This window comes from Erinaceus europaeus, chromosome 13 (assembly GCF_950295315.1).
Source record: "Erinaceus europaeus chromosome 13, mEriEur2.1, whole genome shotgun sequence".
In the NCBI taxonomy this organism is placed as follows: Eukaryota; Metazoa; Chordata; class Mammalia; order Eulipotyphla; family Erinaceidae; genus Erinaceus; species Erinaceus europaeus.
The window spans coordinates 69610480-69632482 of record NC_080174.1 but is presented as its reverse complement, the minus strand read 5'-3'; the positions used below and the strand labels follow the sequence as shown (position 1 = coordinate 69632482).

Genomic DNA, 22003 nt, shown 5'->3' with positions numbered 1-22003 from the left:
TGGAGGTCGAACGACCTGTGGGTGATGAAGGCCCGTGTTTATCCCCCATGAACCTGTCCCCAGGTCCCCATCGTGTTTATATGGGGGGAGAGTTCCATACTCCATACACACCACCCGAGTGGGGCAGAGGTCTTGGGCCAGGCCAAGAGAGGAGGCAACCATGGGCACAGGGACTGGCTGGGGGAGTGGCAGGAGACACAGTGTGAAAGGGAGGCACAGAGAGGGGGCTCCCGGGAGTTGGGGGAGGGGGCGGTCAGTGGAGTAGTTCAGAGCCAAAGATGGGAAACCACCTGGCTGAGGTGGTGGCTTCCTGGTGAACTTGGTGGAGAAGGTGCGGGGGAATCCCTTGGGTGCTCCTCCTGACTGTCACTGAGCTCTAGACCTAGCACTGCGGAATGGAGTCGGGTGCAAGGTCAGAAACAGCGCACATGGTGCGAAGCGCAAGGACCGGCATAAAGATCTGGGCTTGAGTTATTTATATATAAGTGGTTCTGGATAAAACCATAACTGTAGCTGAAAATATGGAGAGAAGACATAGACCAAACCGCAGGAAACTTCAAGTCATTCGTTGCATATAAAGAAATTGAGGAGAGTTGGGCGGTAGTGCAGCAGGTTAAGTGGAGGCGGCACACAGCACAAGGATCGGCATAAGGATCCCAGTTCGAGCCCTCAGCTCCCCACCTGCAGGGGAGTCATTCCACAAGCGGTGAAGCAGGTCTGCAGATGTCTATCTTTCTCTCCCCCTCTCTGTCTTCCCCTCTTCTCTCCATTTCTCTCTGTCCTAACAATGATGACATCAACAATAACTACAACAACCAAAAACAAGGGCAACAAAAGGGAAAACAAATATAAAAAAAAAAAAGAATTGAAATTTTAATATTTTTGAGTAAAAAGCTGAGCTGTCAGGTGATCCCTAAATACACACCATCAGCAAGGGGATGAGGATAAAATACACTCTTTAATGTTTATCTCTTTGAATGTCTCCCCTAAGTCGCACTTACTGTTTGTGAAGCTTTTCTAGTATGGAAATCTTGTTTTAGAAGTGGCTTTACCCCACAGCAGCTGCAGCATGTTGAAGAAAATGCCACGCTGACAAGTGTCCCTGCATGTCAGGTCCCACCTCATTCTCTATCCTGAGCAGCCTCTAGAAGCCTGAGCTGTGGGCAGGAGTCCAGGCGGCAAACGTTGCCTTGAAGCCCCTACAACCTGCTCTTCAAGGCTCCCCAGTGATTTTTGTCCACCCAAAGAATATCACTGCCGTGAGCTGGCAAGACAGCTCACCTGGGCAGTGCACCTGCTTTGTCATGAGTAACCAAGTTCAAGTCTGCCCACCCCACCCCACCCCCACCCCCCGCTCCACTGGAGGAGATCTCAGAGCTGTTGTCTTCCCCTCTCCCTCGACTTCTGTTTCTCTGGGGAAAATCTGCTTGGAGTGGTGAAGCCCCTGTAATAACAAAAAAATACAAACAAAAAATTGCCACTACCTTATTTGTAATAGTTTTTCTTCCAATGAAGAACTAACTGTACTCTGGATAGGAAGGCTATTTATGGGCCTTTGTTTTTATGAGACAGGAAGCTCAAATTCCAGATCATCCAGTTCATTATCAGTCACTAGCAATGCTGAGAGACTTGCCCAAGGTCCCACAGGTAGCTAGGGTAGACTGGGGCGGAGCCTGGATCTGAGGACCCTGGCTTCCCAGCCTGAAGAGGGAGGGTCCTGGACACTGGTGTGTGGTGATGACTGCAGAAGTACCCTCACCTCACCTCACCTCCACTCCCTCTTAGGTCTGCACCTTGCACACAGGAAGGCCTCCAGCTTGGCAGCTAGAATGCCCAGCCTATCTGCCTGCCCAGTGGGTGCCCCAGCAACGCCTCTCACTAAGCCCCCTCTCTACACATTGCAGTGGAGCACAAAGGGCTTGAAGCCTGGGGGATGGGGTGGGGTGGGGGAGGAGGCAGGGGAGGGATCTTAAAGGAGATTTTTTTGTGCTACCAGTCAGCATTCCATAGACCTGCAGGCCTACATGCGTCACTTGCTACTTCTACGTGGGCAGAGGAGGAGAAATACCACAGAAGGTCATGGGCAGTGGGCAGCAGATCCAGACTGGCTGTGGCTTATGTCTGAAGCCCTTGTCTGCCCTGCTGGCTCATTGACAGATACCCATGGGGGCAGCAGAGCCCACATGGCAGGTGCCAGCTGGGGTTGGGCACTGGGGAGGATTGAATCAGGTCAGGGCCCTGTCAGCCCTGAGCTTGCATCCTGTGCTTTCCCAGCAGGCATGGCTTGGCTGGACTGGTCATCAAGGCCCTGAACCCACCCCCTCACCCCCAGCCTCTTTCCCAATCTGACTTGCGCACAGAGCCACTCACTACCAGACCAACAGCCAGGTCACTTCTTTCCCATCACTTGGGTTTTTTCATTACTTAGGTTTTAACTGCAGAGTTCCCACTGACCACTTCCCCACCCACTAAAGTACCTCTACCCACAGGGCATCAGTTTCCCCATCTGTCAAAGGAACACAGTGCTGCTTGCCTCTCTGAAAATGTGACAAGAGATTGTTTCAATTCCCGTGGTGGCTGTATGAGAGGAAGGAGGTCTGGGCTTGAGTAGACGTGTGGCCCTGAGCAACTCACTTCCCTCTGCCTCTCAGCACAGCCGTGAGGTTTACCAGGGCTCTCGTGAACAGGTGGGTGGCAGGGGCCCTACAATGTGACCAACTGAGGGGCAGGAGGGGAGTAAACTCCAGGAGGTGGCCCAGCCACCTCTTCCCTCCTCTGGTTTTCCAGGTTCTAGGAGTGGAGAAGCTGAAGGGAAAACCAGTGAGTATGCAAATCCCTGCCTTGTTGGGAAATGATCCAGGAGCTTGCTCACAGGATGGCCTCCTGCCAGCCCTTCCCCAAACCCCCCAAAGCCCCCACCCTACCTTGGAGCTCACACCAGCAGGGACCTGACCCTGAGTTTCCCTGCAAGTTATGTCTTGCACACAGGTTAACCCCAGTAGGGGTACAGGAAGCTACAGAAACCTAGCCTCCCAGGCAGAGGGAATTGACTCATTGTGGGGATGAAATTCACCATCCTACCTGTCCTGAGGAAAACCCAGCAGTCCCCTAAAGACCTGGGGACATGAAATAGCAGCAGAGTTTTGTTTTTTTCTTTTCTTGGGGGGGGGGGAGTGGAGGTGGATGGTTAGGTGGGAGGGAGTAAGGAGCAGCTCTGCCAGTCCTGCTAATAATCCCACACTTCACTAGTCTCCCGCTGGGTGAAACTGGATGGAAGAGGCTGCCACCATTCACCACCACTGCTGCCACTTTCTCTTCCCATCAGCAACTTCTGTCCCCTCTCCACGCCCACATCTCCTGAAAAAGCCAGGTTTGTGTCCCCTACACAAAACAACTCAGAGGCAGTAACAGCAGAGTAACTGAAATTCAGATGGACACAAATCTAGGTGGGCCGGAGAGGGGTGGTGTCATAAGTTTGAGCCCTGGGACTAGCAGTCCCCAGGGGCCTCTGCACTCACAGAAGGCAGTTCAATGACCCTAACTCTGCTGTTTTCATTGGTGTAGAGATAGGACCCAAAGCCTCACCTGTATAAACCATACATTCTGCTGCAGAGTTAAGACCTAACTGGGTGGCAGGGGAGATAGCATAATGGATATGCAGTGAGACTCTCAGGCCCTCAGCACCAAGGTCCCAGGTTCAATCCATTGAACCACCATAAGTCAGAGCCAAGCAGTGCTCTGGTAAAAACAGATAATGAAGGAGGCCAGGTAGTGGAGTGCACACAGTACTAAGCACAAAGATCTGGGTTCGAGCCCCTGGCTCCCCACCTATAAGGGGTACATTTCACAAGCAGGTGTCTCCCTCTCTGTCTCCCCCTTCTCTCTCAAGTTCTCTCTGCCCAATAGAATGGGAAAAAGTGGTTGCCAGGAACAGTGAATTTGTAGTGCCAGCACCAAGCCCCAGTGATAACCCTGGAGGCAAAAAAATAATAATAATAATAATTAAAAATAAAAATATCAGACCTAGCTTCTCAAAATTCTGGCCTTTTTTTTTTCCCCAGCCCAGACAGTAGCCAAGTGGGTGGAGTAGAGGCTGGTGAGTAAGAGAGCCTGTTCTGGGGACCTCCTAGTTCATGGAAAGGGTGTGGGAGATTTGGCTGAAAGAGACAGGAAGTAAGGACCTACAATTAAGGAAACTCAAGATATCCCAGGCCATGATATGTAAATTCTTCCAGCTAGTTCCTGGAGGAGGAGGACACCACAGGTTGTCACCCTAGGGTGTGGCCTCTTGAAGCCCATCTCAAGGCAGCCACTGGTGATCTGAAACTGCTCTCCCATTTAAGACATATCTGCGAAATTAGGTGAGAGAAAGGATCAAGTACCCACCCCAAACTGACACTGGAAACATTGGTAGGTAGACAGAACCCTGGAAAGAGGCCAGAGGCTTAATTTTTGGCTCCTCTCCAAGCAGTCCAAAGGCATTCTGGTGCTCTGCCTGCCACCTGCTGGCGACTCCTGGTACTGGTACTGCTGTCTGTGGAGCTGGAGGCCCTGAAGGACGCGGACTTTCAGCAGGATCCAGACACAAGACTCAATATGAAATAACATGGAAAATAAGTGCTTAGGTAAAAACAAGAAATTTGGGGGCCAGAAAGATAGCTTAAAAGGTGCCTGCTTGGCCATCTGTGTAATCCAGGTTTGAATCCAATCCCCTCCACACTGGGGAGTTTTTTGTTTTGTTTTATTTTGCATAAACATTATGCTGTCTCTTCAGTGCTGTGGTGTTTTTCCTTCTCTACCACTGTCTCTTTTAAAGATTTATTTATGTATTTAATTATTTATAGACGAGAATAGAGAGGGAGGGAGGGAGAACCAGAGAACATTGGCTTATGCAATGTTGGGGATCAAACTCAGGACCTCAGACTTGAGATTCCAACACTTAATCTACTGTGTCTTTTCCCGGTTGTTGTCTCTCTCTTTGTATCTAAAAAAAATTAGAGGGAGTCTGGTGGTAGTGCAGCAGGTTAAGCATACGTGGCACCAAGCATAAGGACCGGCTTAAGGATCCCAGTTCGAGCCCCCAGATTCCCACCTGCAGGGGAGTCGCTGCACAGAGGTTGAAGCAGGTCTGCAGGTGTTTTTCTCTCCCCCTCTGTCTTCTCTTCCTCTCCCCATTTCTCTCTGTCCAACAACAATGACGACATCAACAACAATAATAACTACAACAACAATAAAAAATAAGGCAACAAAAAGGAAAATAAATATAATTTTTTAAAAAAAAAAATTGGCTCAGAGTAGTGAGGTCCCAGTGACAGGTCTGTCTTCCTTCCTTCCTTTCCTCTTATGTTTTGGTTTGTTTTTAGCAGATCACTGCTCAGCTTTGGCTTATGGTGGTACCAGAAAGTGAACTTGGAGAAACAAGGACTTTTTTTGCCTCCAGGATTGTTGCTGGGACTTGGTGCCACGAATCCACTGCTCCTGGAGGCCATTTTTTCCCTTTTGTTGCTCTTGTTGTTTTATCACCGTTGTGGTTATTATTATTGTCGTTATTGTTGGATAGTTCAGAGAGAAATGGAGGAAGGGAAGACAGAGAGGGGGGAAGAAAGACACCTGCAGACCTGCTTCACCGCTTGTAAAGCGACCCCCTGCAGGTGGGGAGCTCGGGGTTCGAACCGGGATCCCTACTCCGGTCCTTGTGCTTTGCGCCATGTGTGTGTGCTTAACCTGCTGTGCTACCACCCGACCCCCACAAGGACTTTTTTTAAAAGGCATTTGCATTTCCATCCTGGAAAGCAACATCTGAGATCACAGTTGTGCCTTTCACAGCTTAAAGCTCTAGAAAATGTCACATGTGGGGGGCAGGTGGTGACGCACATGGTTGAGCGCACACCATACAACGCCCAACTACTCAGGCTCAAGTCCCTGGTCCCCACCTGCAGGGGAAAAAGTTTCAGAGTGGTGAAGCTGCAGATGTCCCTCTGCCTCTCCCCCGTTCTATCTTCCCCTCCCCTCTCAGTTTCTGTCTCTATCCAATAATAAATATTTATTTAAAAAAGAAAGACAAATGATTAAAAAAATAAACTGTAGGGAGTTGGGCAGTAGCGCAGAGGGTTAAGCACAGGTGGCATAAAGCACAGGGAGGGGCAAAAGGATCCTGGTTCAAGCCCCCGGTTTCCCACCTGCAGGGGTGGGAGTCGCTTCACAGGCGGTGAAGCAGGTCTGCAGGTGTCTATCTTTCTCTCCTCCTCTCTGTTTCCCCTCCTCTCTCCATTTCTCTCTGTCCTAGCCAACAACACTAACAATAACTACAATAGTAAAACAAGGGCAACAAAAGGGAATAAATATATTTTCTAAAAAGAAAAAGAAAATGTCAACTGTTCTCTGTAGCAAAATACTTAAGTTTCCAGAGGAGGAATTAGAAGAAAAGGGAAATAAGAAGAACGCAAGAATTTATATTGAAAAATTAATCTGGGGTCAGAGGGGTAGATGGCATAATGGTTATGCAAACTGACTCAGTGCACAGACAGCACTTGTCCACATGAGCTATTTGCCAGCCCTAAAATTTAATGTCTTTTAGTAATAAAAGGACTCATTTTACAATTTTCCTCTATTTATCTACTTTTTGCCATCAGGATTATCACTAGGACTTGGTGCCTATAGAATCCACTGTTCTGATGACCATTTTTTCCTCTTTCTCTCTTCCTTTTTCTTTCTTTTTAAAAAAAATTTTAATTATCTTTATTTATTGGATAGAGACAGCCAGAAGTCAAGAGGGAATGGGGGGATAGAGAGGGAGAGACACCTGCAGCCCTGCTTCACCCCTTGTGAAGCTTTCCCCATGCAGGTGGGGACCGGGAACTTAAACCTGGGTCCTTGCGCATTGTAACGTGTGTGTTTGACCAGGTGCGCCCCTTCTTTTTCTTTTTATGTGATAGAACAAAGAAACATTGAGGAGAGAGAGAGTGGGAGAGAGAGAGAGAGACTTACTACCCTGCTGACCACTCATGAAGTTGCTCCTCTTTAGATGGGGGCCAGGGACTTGAACCTAGGTTCTTGTACTCAAACACCCACAGCCCCAGAATTCTTTCTTTTATAGGTGAGGGGCCTGGTTTGGCCCATATGACCCTCCTCACATAGTTGTGGTGTGGGTGGTGGTGCACCTGGTTAAGAGCACATGTTACAATGCACAAGGACTGGGCTCAAGTCCCTAGTCCCCTCCTGCAGGGGGAAAGCTTCATGAATAGTGAAGCAGGTCTATAGGTGTCTTTCTTCCTCTTTTTAAGTTTTTGTTTTTTAAATCTTTGAGACAGGCAGAAATTGAGAGGAAAAGGGGTGATAAATGAGGAAGACAAAGACACCTGCAACACTGTTTCATCACTTGCAAAGCTTTCCTCCTGCAGGTGGGAACCAGGGGCTCAAATCTGGGGCCTTGCACATTGTAACTTGCACGCTCAGCCAATCTCTCTTCCTCTCTCTTTTTCCCTTCCCTCTCAATATCTGGCTGTCTATATCAAATAAGTAAAGGCAACAAAAATAAATGAAAAGTGCAAGGACCGGCGTGGGGATCCCGGTTCGAGCCCCCAACTCCCCACCTGCAGGGGAGTCGCTTCACAGGCGGTGAAGCAGGTCTGAAGGTGTCTCTCTTTCTCTCCCCCTCTCTGTCTTCCCCTCCTCTCTCCATTTCTCTCTGTCCTATCCAACAACGATGACAACAACAATAACTACAACAATGAAAAACAACAAGGGCAACAAAAGGGAATAAATAAAAAAATATGTAAATTTAAAAAAATAATCCCCCCACTATGCTCCACCCTCTCCCCCTTAGCCAGTCGTGATAAGACTGTGAATCTGTGTATCCAATCCATGGAGGGCTGCGAAGTTTCAAACCTGCATTAGGGAATAAATACTTCATCATGGTCTTTTGCCAGCCTGCATCAACAATGGTGGACCCAGGCTGGGCTGGCAGCTGATTCTGCAGAATCCAATAAACTATCTCACATCTTGCCTTTCTCAAGTCTCCTAAGTCCATTTGTGGGGTGACTGGGTAAAATTTATTTCTAACAACAACGCCAAGGGCAACTGCCACCCAAATGAATGTGTCCACACTAGCTCACTTGTTCTTTTAATCAATAATTTAACCACCATAAGCTGACACCTCGATGCCTTTTTCGAATATGAATATATATATGTATACACACACACACACACATATATGCATTCCCTACCACCACCAGGTTTATTGCTGGGGCTGGTGACAAATCCACCACTTCTGGGGGCCATCTTTTCTTTTATCCTTATTTATTTATTTATTTTTGCCTCCAGGGTTATTGCTGGGGCTCAGTGCCTGCACCATGAATCCACTGCTCCTGGAGGTCATTTATTCCCCCTTTTGTTGCCCTTGTTGTTGTAGCCTTTTTGTGGTTATTACTGTTATTGTTGCTGTCATCTGTTGTTGGATAGGACAGAGAGAAATGGAGAGAGGAGGGGAAGACAGAGAGGGAGAGAGAAAGACCTGCTTCACCGCCTGTGAAGCGACTCCCCTGCAGGTGGGGAGCCGGGGGCTTGAACTGGGATCCTTATCGGTCCTTGCGCTTTGTGCCACGTGCACTTAACCTACTGTGCTACCGGCCGACCCCCCCCCCCCTTTTTTAAATTTTTTAAGGTAGGACAGAGGGAAATTGAGAAGGGAGACAGAGATAAACACTTGCAGATCTGCTTTACCCCTCGTGAAATGTCTCCCCTGGGTTGAATGGAAATGTGGAAAATTCATAAATGTTACACACGTACAAACTATTGCATTTTGCTATTGACTATAAATCATTAATCCCCCAATAAAAATAATTTTAAAAAAAGATGTCTTCCCTGCATGTGTGTGGGGGCGGGGTTCTACCTGGGCCCTTGTACATGGAAATATGTGCGTTCAACCAGGTGCACCACCACTGGCCCCTTTTAAATATATTTATTTATTTTGAGAGACACAGAAAAAGATATACACACAGAGACACCAGAGCACTGCTCATTTCAGCTGCTGGGAATTGAACCTGGGGCACAGAGCCTCAGTCATGAAAGTCTTTTACATAACCATTATACTGTCTCCGTGTCTTTTTAAAATTTTTTTATTTTATTTATTATTGAGTAGAGACAGAAAGAGACTGAGAGGGAAGGGAGCGGGAGAGAGACACCTGCAGCTCTACTTTACCATTTATGAAGCTTTGCCCCTGCAGCTGGGGACCAGGGGCTTGAACCTGAGTCCATGCGCACTGCAGTGAGGGCACTTAACCAGGTGCGCCACCACCTGACTCCGTTTGGTGCCTTTTTCTAATCTATCCCAATAAGAGAAAGGAAACAGTATCTTTGGGACTTGAGTATCTCCAAGTCTACCTCGTCGACTTGCAGATAAACTACAAGTTCCCCATGTCCATTACACTTCATGGAGAAAACAAAGACTGTTTCTGTAATTACACAGATCATGGATGGATACAGTTATATATACAGATGTGTTTTCATACTGTCTAGTGTAGGCCTACTGTATCTCTAACCAAAGTCAAACTGTGAGAGAAATAATTTAAGAGTTGCTTTGGGCGTTCCTCAGTTAAGGAAACAGCGGGTACTCTGCTCTGCCCCAGAAGAGACAAACTGGTAAAGAAGGATGAAGCGTGCTTTTAATTTCCACTGCCTTGAGGATTATTTTTTTTGCTAATTTTATTTATTATTGGATAGAAGAAGAATTGGATAGAAACAGAAATTGAGAGATGGAGGGATAGAGAGGGAAAGAGACAGAGTCACCTGCAGCCCTGCTTCACCACTCATGAAGTTTTCCCTTTGCAGGTGGGGACCAGAGGCTTGAACCTGAGTCCTTGCACATTGTAATGTGTGCGCTTAACCAAGTGTGCCACCCCCTGGCCCCTAACTTTATAGGATTTTTTCCCCCTTTTGTTTGCCCTTGTTGTTTATCATTCTTGTTATTGCTGTCGTTGTTGGATAGGACAGAAAGAAATGGAGAGAGGAGGGAAAGACAGAGAGGGGGAGATAAAGATAAGACACCTGCAGACCTGCTTCACCGCTTGTGAAGCGACTCCCCTGCATTTGGGAAGCCAGGGGCTCAAACCAGGATCCTTGAGCTGGTCCTTGTGCTTTGCACCATGTGCACTTAACCCGCTACGCTACCACCTGGCACCCAACTTTATAGGATTTTTAAGGGGGGAGAGAGAGAGCTCACCTAGATTACCATGTTCAAGGACTTAGATTCGAACCCTTGGCCTCTAAGTGGGGGTATCATGTAGGGCAGTGCCGTGGTCTCCCCACCCCATCTGGGAAATAAAAAGAGAGCCCACAGGAGTGGTAGAATAGTGCTGATGCTAAGTCCTAGAAACAAAAGACCAATGGAAAAAAAAAAAATATATATATATATATATATATATATATATATATATATATATATTAAAAGAAAAAGAAATAAGAGCACCATACAAAGAGTTGGAGAGCAAACCTAGGACCTCCTGCGTATTAGTCTCATATTATTTTGCACACTCAACTGCCTCCTTGGTGATTTAAGATTGTTGTGCTTTTATATATACATATATATATCCCAACCCACCCACCCCCACCCTGCGAGACCAGAGCACTGCTGAGTTCTCACACATTATAGTGCTGGGGATTGAATCTGTGACTTCTGGGCCCTCAGCCATCAAAGTCTGACATACTACCTTTTTTTTTTTTTTGCCTCCAAGGTTATTTATTGATGGGGTTGGTGGGGCTCAGCCCCTGCACTACGAATCCACTGCTCCTAGAGGCCATTTTTCCCTTTTTGTTGCCCTTGTTGTCTATCATTCTTGTTGTTGGACAGAGAGAAGTTGTGAGAGGAGGGGAAGACAAGAGAGGGGGAGAGAAAGATAGATGCCTGCACACCTGCTTCACCGCCTGTGAAGTGACCCCCCTGCAAATGGGGAGGCGGGGGCTCGAACCAGGACCCCTACACCAGTCCTTGCGCTTTGCGCCACGTGTGCTTAGCCTGCTGTGCTACCGCCCAGCCCCTACCACCTACTTCTATGCCATCTCCGTCTCCCATACTCCCTACCCCAAATCACTTTTAAAAATATATTTATTTATTTATTTATTGGGTAGAGATAGTCAGAAATCGAGAGGAATGGGGGAGATAGATCAGGAGAGAGAGAGACAGAGAGACACCTACAACCCTGCTTTACCACTTGCAAAGCTTTCCCCCTGCGGGTGGGGACCAGGGGCTTGAACCAGGTTCCTTGCGCATTTTAACATGTGCACTCAACCAGGTGCACCACCACCCAGCCCCTCACTTTAAAAAAAAAAAAAGATTTTATTTATTTATTAATGAGAAAGCCAGGAGGAGAGAGAGAAAGAGCCAGACATCATTCTGATACATGTGCTACTGGGGACTGAATTCAGGACCTCATGCTTGAGAGTCCAATACCTTCTCCACTGCACCATCTCCTGGACCACCATATCACTTTTTTTAAAGTTCTACTCTTTTTTTTTAAATATTTATTTTATTTATTTATTCCCTTTTGTTGCCCTTGTTGTTTTATTGTTGTAGTTATTATTGTTGTCGTTGTTGGATAGGACAGAGAGAAATGGAGAGAGGAGGGGAAGACAGAGAGGAGAGAAAGACAGACACCTGCAGACCTGCTTCACCACCTGTGAAGCGACTCCCCTGCAGGTGGGGAGCCGGGGTTCGAACCGGGATCCTTATGTCGGTCCTTGTGCTTTGCGCCACCTGCGCTTAACCCGCTGCGCTACAGCCCGACTCCCAAGTTCTACTCTTAAGAAAATATTCCATTAAAAAGCCTGACAGTGACGTTCTTCTGCCAAAGACATAGCCAAGGAGATCTAAGTAGGCACGGAACTGGGGGGGATGTTTATTACAGAACAAGAGTGAAAACTTTCACACATCTGACAAGGCAGACTTGTTTTGATAACAGACATTATCCATATTCATTTCTACCAATATTATCACACGTGGAACATAATTTCACTAATAAAGATACCGGCTTATATAAGTAAAGGGCAATGATTAAATGAAGTCAAAGGAAAGGTGAGGCCCCAAATCTTATCCCTTAGACTGATTCACAACACAGGATTTAAATCAAACTACCTAGTCTTCTAATGCCAGTGGCTCCACTCTGACTACTTTTCAGAATCCCAAGAAGTCTTTGAAAGCAAATCCCAGTAACTAGACTAGACTCCTAGCAATCTCTGAGGCTTGAGGCCAGGCATCAGCATTTTTTAAGCTTCCAAGGTGATTCCATTATGGAGCCAGGATAGATCACTTCTGCTCTAGAGGCTGGTTCGCTCTGCTCAGCAAGTTCCTTAGCCAGTCAACCTGCTATACGGCGAGGGGCTCTGCTGGCCCACGCAACTCTATACGCGTCATCAGCTTTGGGTGCAATTTTGAGCCTTTTCATATGTCTTGGTGATTTTCGGAGCAATTCTTAATCAAGCAAATACCAGTAAAGAAAATACGAAAAAATAAATTTCCACAAGGCATGATACAAATAAATAAGTGAAAAAACAATCTCAGTTTTTAAATCATGAAACATCAAAGCCTATGAAACTTTATTTATACAAAAAAATAAAAATATCTATTTTTAAAGTACTGATTTAAATTTGTTTTTCAGCTTTTCCTGTTTCTTGAACATGAAACTGCTTCCAACTCAGAAAGATTTAAGATAGGTAATTATTAAATAAACATGTTTTACCTTCCCCCTGCAAAAAAAGTCAAATTCCCCATTTTATTTATGATAAACCAGATTATTTTCAGTTAAGAATATTGGCAACTGCACAAAATGGATTATCAGATATGCAGCAGGAAGGTCTGAGTTGTACAACAGCATTACAAAAAAATCTCAGAAGAAGACAGGTGGTAAAAACAACAATAGAAAAATAATGAAACACAAACAAAATAAGAAAATGTCAAATATTTACAGCCTCCCTCTGAAATGTGACCTGTGCTCTACTTTCAGCTTAAAACAAAACCAGAGAACATTTCTCAATGGGTATCACAAATGGAGGTGGTGCCCGCCAATTAGTGAGGAGAGAGACATTCATTTCAAGAAGGGAGAAATGCACAGTTAGCAACTTGCCGGATTACAACCATGTCCTGGTCTTCCTGCAGTTCTGTTACTAAAAATGACACAAAGTAAATGATCTGATGTTGTCCTATGGAAATAACTTGTTTGTCACCACATTTCAAAACAAACTACTCAGTCACAGGCACTGGGTCTGGGAAAGCAGAAGTGGATGGCCACGCATTCAGGTGAGGGATGTTTTATCTTTGTGGTGTGAGGTCAGAGGAGGGAAGCAGAGCTCTATAGTCTGGAAGCTTCTGCACTATGGAGTCTTCTAATAATCCTAAAGAGAGAAAAACAAGTCCCAACTTAGTCTCAGCAGACCATTGGTTCAAACCTAAGAAAAAGAACGGCAAGACAACTCTGCTTGGAGTTCTTCTACAGCCACGGACTTTACTTCAAATATAATGTACAACGCTTCACATCTGAAAATGTTTTCTGAGTCCTGAGGGAACAAAACATCAGTCCTGTCTTATTTTTAAATCAGTAATAAATCACTAATATTTTTTTTAAAAAAAACTGAGATCTGGGAGGTGGTGCAGGGGATAAGGTGCTAGCCTAGGCAGCATTAAGTCCTAAGTTGGATTCTTGGCATCCCATGTGCCAGCATGATGCACTAGTTCTCTTCTCTTTCACCCTATCTTATGTTAAGAAGTGAATAAAATCATTTTAAAAAGGGAAAAGGGGAGTTGGGCAGTAGCGCAGTGGGTTAAGCACAGGTAGAGCAAAGTACAAGGATCGGCATAAGAATTACGGTTCGAGCCCCCGTCTCCTCACTTAAGGGGGGGGGGGGTCGCTTCACACGCAGTGAAGCAGGTCTGCAGGTGTCTGTCTTTCTCTCTCCCCCTCTGTCTCCCCTCCTCTCTCCATTTCTCTCTGTCCTATCCAACAACAACAATAACTACAACAATAAAACAAAGGCAACAAAAGGGAATAAATAAATATTTAAAAAGGGGGGGAAGGAAAAAATAACTAGTATTTAGTCAAAGGGAATTTCTCTTCAATAAAAATGTACAACTTCTAAAAAAAAAAAACGTGTTGCCTTTCTTTTTCTAAAGTAAAAAAAGTAATTAAGACCAAAGAGTTGAATTAAAGTGAAACTTCTTCCCCACCTGCTTTCGCTGTCGTGAGGGTTACTGCCGGGGCTCAGTGCCTGGACAATGAATCTCTGCTCATGGCGGCCTTTTCATACGGAGGGAGAGCGACACCTGCAGCACTTGCTTCACCGCTTGTGAAGCTTCCCCTCTACAGGCGGGCCAGGGGCTTGAACCCTGGTCCTTGTATATGGGAATGTGTGTGCTCAACTGGGTGCACCACTGCCTGGCCCTTCTTACTCTCTTCTCGTTCCTTTCCTCTTTTTTTTCCTTTCTTCCTCCCTTCCTTCCTGCCTCTGAGCACCGGTTTATAGTGGTGTGGGGGATTAAGCCTGGGACTCTGGAATCTCAGGCATGAAAGTTTTTTTTGCATAGCCATTATAATACTTCCCCCACTCTAGAAGTGAATAAAGATGGACATCCCCAGCTTTAAAACTAGAGTTATGGGAGTCAGGTAGTAGCACAGCAGGTTAAGCGCACGTGGCGCAAAGCGCAAGGACCAGTGTAAGGATCCCAGTTCAAGCCCCCATGCTCGCCACCTGCAGGGGAGTCACTTTGCAGGCAGTGAAGCAGGTCTGCAGGTGTCTTTCTCTCCTCCTCTGTCTTCCTCTCCTCTCTACATTTCTCTCTGTCTTATCTAACAACGACATAAATAACAACAATAATAATAACTACAACAACAATAAAAAGGGGCAACAAAAGGGAAAACGGATAAATATTAAAAATTAAAAAAAACTAGTTATGACTCCAATTTAGAAACACACAAAATCTGAAGACAAATACATTTTTTAAATCATCTACAAAATTACCAGTCACTCTAAAATGTTCCAGTTGATACTTACAGCTCTTGGTTTTTTGTTTAACTTCAGATCGATCCTGTGATAAGAAAGATAAAAAAAGATATTTGTGTTTTAATATACAGAAAAAAGGACCCAAGAATCAGCTACTGCATAGGGCACAAGCTATAACAAAGACTATTTGGTTAAGTAAAATCCGCATTCTTCATTAGACTATGCCATATTTAGTTGTTTTCCTAGATATTATTAAGCAAGTATTTAAAAATATAAACAGATACTCTTGCCACAAGGCAAACTTAAGATGACTTAAAAGAAATATATAGCAGGTACAAAAGTCATTATTACTTTTAAAAAGTCATTCCAAAATATATGTTAAAAAGATTGGGTTAAGAGGGCATGCTCTATGTTAATGTGTTAGCTCTGTAACTAAATCACTGAAAATCACCATAACACGTAGTGATTTAAGAACAGGAAAGAGACTAGGAGTTTGTATTTCTGGGCATAAAACAAATTTCAATTTTTAAATCTTTCCAAAGCAAAATATCAAGATCTTAAATTATTAATCTCCTTATGAAGCAAAGCCAGAAAATAAATTTAAATATGAATTAAATTAAAGGTTATCTATTTTTAAAGAAAGTAAAATGCATAGAAGTGAAGTTTACTTAATTTTGCTTAAGTTATTAAATAAAATGTTACCTCCATCACGTTTTTCTGTTTTTAAAAAAAACTTCCCAGCCTAACCTAATATACATACCTACAATTAAACAGATAAACTATGGGTTAGAAAGGTCTCAAAAAGGCATATTGGTCTCTAAACACTGAACAACACAGCACAAGTACTAATTCAAATCAAACTTACTCAAAGTCATAATCAAACATGCCAGACGGGCTGAGGGGCAGCATTTGAAAGGAAGAAAGCAGTAGAAATTAATACACTAATTGAACAAATTAGTTGATTAGCCATCCTAGCAAGAGTCACAGACATGAAATCAACTTTCAGATCCTGAAGCCATAAAGTTTCAATCATCAAAGCGCCAAGGATTTTACAAAGGCAAGAGTCCCTTCCCTCACAGACTCCATACCAGAAGAAACAGAATGTGAAAGGAAAGGTTATTTCATTAGAAAACTAGATACCTTCGGGTCTTCTATTAGCTACCAGATTTATAGTTAGAACTTTAAAAATATTTCATTGTAATGGAAAAAATAATTAGGGCATTAGAAGAGATAAAGGGTTTAGTCACATAATGAAAGATGCTTAGAAGACAGTATTAACAACCCCATAAGTACCCATGGAACTCTTTTTCTACAACTTTCATCCTAGAAGACAAGGGTTGAATAAACTTCAGTGAGAGTATTATTTCAGGAATTAAGAGCCATATAGTCCTACCCTCTGAATTGGTAATGGAAATTAACTACGTCAGAGTTACAATTATGGGACATCTTCAGTGTCCTTGTTAAACAAAAGGAAAATGAATCCACAAGCCACCCAAGCTCTGGGGTCTGAATGGAACCAGTAGAGAGGAGGGAGGCTATTCAGTACTGTCATCTAGGCAGACCTCCAAAGCAAACATTAACCTAGAGCTGGCAACAGCTCCTTACCTACTTCTAACACCTTGCAGGCTGCAGATAGGTGCTAATAATATGAAATGGTTACATGTTCTCCTAGGCAATGTTTCCAAGAGGAAAGCTAGATGAAAGCTTAACATCAATATCCTTGAACAATAGCTTCACTTAAGACATTTGGGAAAGAATATACTAGTGTACAAACAGGGAGTTAACAGTAATTTAACTTCCTGCTGACTTGAATTCTTCATAAACCAGACTGTACTTGATTGATAAAAACACCATAAACTACCTAAGTGAAATTCTAGAGTACAGTACAGTTAAAACAAAAATCTGTAAAGGCAGTCTAAGTTATTACTGAATTCTTTTTCTTTAAAGATACTAGGACTTACTGTTCAGATACTATGTAAAATGTAAGAATTCACAACACCGTGACTATTCATGAGTGCTAAAATTATTTGACAAATTTTCATAATCCTGAAGAGGACAAATTTGATTTTGTTCAACTCTGAACAAAATTCAAATTTTGTTTCAAGCACATATCCTTCTAGTTGCCTTTTAAAAAAAATTATATTTATTTTTCCCTTTTGTTGCCCTTGTTTTGTTTTTATTGTTGTTGTTATTGATGTCGTCATTGTTGGGACAGAGAGAAATGGAGAGAGGATGGGAAGACAGAGAGGGGGAGAGAAAGATAGACACCTGCAGACCTGCTTCACCGCCTGTGAAACGACTCCCCTGCAGGTGGGGAGCTGGGGGCTGGAACTGGGATCCTTACTCCGGTCCTTGGCTTCATGCCACCTGCACTTAACCTGCTACACTACCACCCAACCCACGAACTTTTTTTTTTTTTAATTATTTATTTTCCCTTTTGTTGCCCTTGGTTTTTCTTTTGGTTTTTTTTTTGGTAGTTATTGTTGTTACTGATGTTATCATTGTTGGATAGGACAGAGAGAAATGGAGAGAGGAGGAGAAAACAGGGGGAGAGAAAGACACCTGAAGACCTGCTTCACCGCTCATGAAGCGACTACCCTACAGGTGGGGAGGCAGGGGCTCAAACCGGGATCCTTATGCCAGTCCTTGTGCTTTACGCCACTTGTGCTTAACCTGCGGCACTACCACCCAACTCCGAGAACTTTACTTTTTAAGTATATCTAACAACAACAACATCAACATCAGTAACAACAACTACAACAACAATTAAAAGACAAAAAACAAAAAAAGGGCAACAAAAGGGAAATAAATTTAAAAAAAAATTTTTTTAAAAAGGAGGGGGCTACAGTAAAAAGCATAATGGTGATGCAAAAAGACTTTCATGCTTGCGGCTCCAAAGTCCCAGGTTCAACCCCTCAGACCACCATAAACCAGCAATGCTGAAAAGATTTTGCTTCCCATGTAGAAAATGCCCCCTGTGAAAGCTGTAACTACGGGGGCTGTGGTGGCGCACCTGATTAAGCACAGGTGTTACAGTGCACAAGGACCCAGGTTCAAGCTCCTGGTCCCCACCTGCAGGAGGAAAGCTTCACAAGTGGTGAAACAACTGGTGAAGCAGAGTTGCGGGTGTCTCTGTATCTATCTCGCCTCCTCTCCCCTCTCAATTTCTCTGTCTCTATCCAATAACAAATTTGTAAAATATTTTTTTAAAAAAGCTATAACTACTATCAAAGATCTTTATAAATCTCAATATTTCTCTGGAAGGAGTGTATGCCTAAGGCTGGCTGGAAAAGAAAAGAAAGGACAGGAGAAAATGTAGTTCCTATGGAAATGTACTACAATACCTGTAAGAATAGTTGAGGGGCCAGGCAGTGGTGCACCTGGTTAAGTGCACACATTACAGTGTGCAAGGACCCAGGTTCAAGTCCCTCATCCCCACCTACAGAGGGAAAGCTTCGCAAGTAGTGAAACGGGGCTGCAGATGTCTCTCTGCCTCTCTCCCTCTCTGTCTCCCCCACCCTTCTCAATTTCTCTGTCTCTAGCCAATAATAAAAAAATTAAAATAAATAAAATTTTAAAAGAACAGTCAATCAATGCCTAACTCCTTTGTATCAGTGATGATGTCATTAAGGAAAACAAGGTTATTGCTTAAAATAAATAGTTTTAACTTTTATCAGTAATGGAAAAATATCCCAAAAACTTTTAAGGAATTTCTCCCCTACTCTTGACACTCTCAAATAGGGGCAAAAATTGTTTGCTTTAAGATAGCATAGAAGGAAATTTAGTAAAAGCAACAGAGTATCAAATTTAATCACCTTGATAATCATTTAAAATATATATATATATATATATATATATATATATATATATTTTTTTTTTTTTTTTTTTCATATCAGAGCACTGTTCAGCTCTGGCTTATAACATTGCGAGGGATTGAACCTGGGACTTGACAGAGCCTCAGGCATGAGAGTCTGTTTGCATAGCCATTATGCTGTCCACCCCCACCCTCATTTAAAATATTTCTAATAGGTCTATGCATCAAATAACTTTACCAAAATAAAAAAAAGATTATGACACTGACATAGTGGTTTTTGGCTTGTAGGAAAATTTTAAGCAGCAGTCCTTAGTAACTATTTAAGGAACAGGAGAATAAAACAAGAGTTTTGTACATTTACAATACCACTAACTAGCGGCATTGCCAGTCCTGTTTTTTCATTTTTTTTTAAATATTTATTTTATTTATTTATTCCCTTTTGTTGCCCTTTCTTTTTTTTTATTGTTGTAGTTATTATTGTTGTTGTCGTTGTTGGATAGGACAGAGAGAAATGGAGAGAGGAGGGGAAGACAGAGAGGAGGAGAGAAAGATAGACACCTGCAGACCTGCTTCACCGCCTGTGTGAAGCGACTCCCCTGAAGGTGGGGAGCCGGGGTTCGAACCGGGATCCTTATGTCGGTCCTTGTGCTTTGCGCCACCTGCACTTAACCCGCTGCGCTACAGCCCGACTCCCCGTTTTTTCATTTTTATTTCAGACAGAGGGAAAGACAGAAAGAGAGGAGACAGCTGCAACACCATTTCATCACCCAGAGTTCTCCTCACCCAATTCTGTTCATGGTACTCCCATTTGGTGTTTTGTGCCTGGTAAGGCAAATAAATTATCTCCTACCCTCAACAAGACACAGCCAAGAGAAGTCAAGGATCAGGGGCTTGGGGAACCTAGGCTCGCATGAGGTCATGAGTTCTAACCTCAGCATATCCACAGCATCAGAGCCAGAGTAATGCTCTGGTTCCTCTCCCCACCTCTAGTAAATATATTTTTTTAAAAGAACTACAAAATTAAATGTAATAAATCTTTTAATTTAAATACAAAGGGGAATTTGATTGATATGAAGGCTTAAACCAGTCAGCCTTGTGTACCAGGCCTGCAAAACTAGCAATTTTATATTATTTCATTTTTAATACTTTATTTTTATTTACAGAGACAAATCAAGAGGGAAGGGGAAGGTCACAAGGTCAAGAGAGACATCTCCAGTACTACTTTACCATTCATGAAACTCTCCCCCTTCAGGTGGGGGCCGGGGGCTTGATCTTGGGTCTTTGCGCTTTGTAGCATGTGCACATAACCAAGTGCAACTGGCTATTTTAAAGGAACACAGCTCAGCTCTGGCTTATGGAGGTGTTGGGGATTGAACCTGGGAACTCAGGCATAAAAATCTTTTGCATAACCATTATGCTACCTGTCCACTTTCACCCAAAACTAACAAACTCACTTATTTGTCTTTTGTCACCATGGGGGCTTCGCCTCCCTAGGTTGTCTTTTTTCAGATAGAAAGAGACAAAGACAGAGGGGAAGCATCACAGCACCAAAGCTTCATCCAACACTGTGGGGGCTGGGAACGGACACCATATTACCTGGATGAGCTGTTTTTGCCGGTCCAAAACTAACAATTTTAATACCATGGTATGTGAAACAATGTTCTACAGGTTTGTAAAGCACACCAGTCTGTAAGCAAACTGAGATAGGAAAAGCCGCCATTCCCGGTAGGCGCCTCTCATCACCCCAACGTGCAGGCTCCCAAGAGGAGCAGGACAAAGTCGGCCTGTGGGTCCTCAGTTTTCATGCCTCCCAGGTTTCAGCAAGAACCCTCAGCTTCCCCAGAGACCCATCCTACTAGGGAAAGAGAGAGGCAGACTGGGAGCATGGACCGACCAGTCAACGCCCATGTTCAGCGAGGAAGCAATAATAGAAGCCAGACCTTCTACCTTCTGCAACCCTCAATGACCCTGGGTCCATGCTCCCAGAGGGATAGAGAATGGGAAAGCTATCGGGGGAGGGGGGCGGGATATGGAGATTGGGCGGTGGGAATTGTGTGGAGTTGTACCCCTCCTACCCTATGGTTTTGTTAATTAATCCTTTCTTAAATAAAAAAAAAATAAAAAATAAATAAAAAATTAAAAAATTAAAAAAATTAAAAAAATAAAAAGAACCCTCACTGTACGAACCAAGCGCTACTCTGAGTGTGGCTGGCTCATTTCCTATTCTCCAAGGTAGCAGGTCTTAGCACCATCGTACAAACCCCAAGCAGAATGAAAGCTAAAATCCTCTCTGGGTGACATCTGACCTCTCTCTCCACCCCTACCCCAACAGGCCCTGCAAAAGAACAAACTGGACAAGCATTATCCAGGAAGACATTCTCATAACTTACAACAGACTTTATACAGTTCTTCTGTTATCTTTAGTCAGGATACTGAAGACAGATATGAAAACAGAAATCACAATGAAAAAATATATTTTAAAAAAGTATTATCAGATCAGTTTTTTTTTTCTATTCACAGGGAAATGAGTAAGCAAGGATCAAGATTATGAGTAAAAGGTTTTATCCCACTTTGCAGTTTTCCAATATATACTGGCAGCATCTTCCAAATACGAATGTACAGTTTTCATTTTGATTTTCCCTTTTCCTCTTCTAGAAGGATTCTAAATTCACTGTAGTAAGCAAAGCTTTTATGAATATTTTTTCTTCATCAGAAACAATGCTCGCCAAATTCTCCCTTCCAGAAAGGAAAGTCAGTCTGCTTTATTTGGATGAGAGGGGTTTCTTCCCATCAGCAACAAAACAGACTGTGTGTGCCCCAGGTTAAAGCCTAGCTCAATCTTGAAGAATTTTATTCTAGTAAAGTCCCTTCCCAGCAGTAGTCATGGAAGTTCTGGGCAGGTGGGGGTAGGGGTGGAGGTGAGAGTCAGGGGAGAGGAGTCCCCGCAACTAACCTGTGTCGGTTTTTATTCTTTCGTTTTTTATGGCTGCTGTGATGACTCCCTGAGGAAGTAGAAGAAGCAGCCTTCTGAGGTTTCACTCCTTGCACAGATCCATCCAGATCCTCAGGGTCCTCTTGGCTGGGCTCATTTTCCTGATTGTGGAAGTCTGGAGAAGTATCACTTTCTGTCCCACTTCCTGGCTCTCCTGGAAGGAAGAAATGTAAATCCCCAGATGCATCCATCAGTACCTCTGACGCAATCTG

General features: G+C 43.8%; 1 protein-coding gene across 4 annotated transcripts in view; it reads right to left on the bottom strand.

Annotated features, from left to right (window-relative positions):
- Nucleotides 1-12443: 12443 nt before the first annotated feature.
- Nucleotides 12444-22003, bottom strand: part of MEAF6 (MYST/Esa1 associated factor 6) — a 42236-nt gene continuing 32676 nt past the window's right edge. Inside the window, exons 5-9 of one of the 4 annotated variants that reach the window (XR_009553875.1) lie at nt 21753-21945; nt 15851-15880; nt 15688-15745; nt 15037-15070; nt 12444-13383 (exon numbers count right to left, since the gene is read on the bottom strand). Coding sequence is in view for 2 of the 4 variants with exons in the window: in XM_060206189.1 (XP_060062172.1) it covers nt 13375-13383; nt 15037-15070; nt 15851-15880; nt 21753-21945 (266 nt within the window). In the remaining 2 variants the exon portion in view is untranslated. The remainder of the gene's footprint in view (nt 13384-15036; nt 15071-15687; nt 15746-15850; nt 15881-21752; nt 21946-22003) is intronic. The other 3 variants (XR_009553876.1, XM_060206189.1, XM_060206190.1) reach the window with 3 other exon arrangements.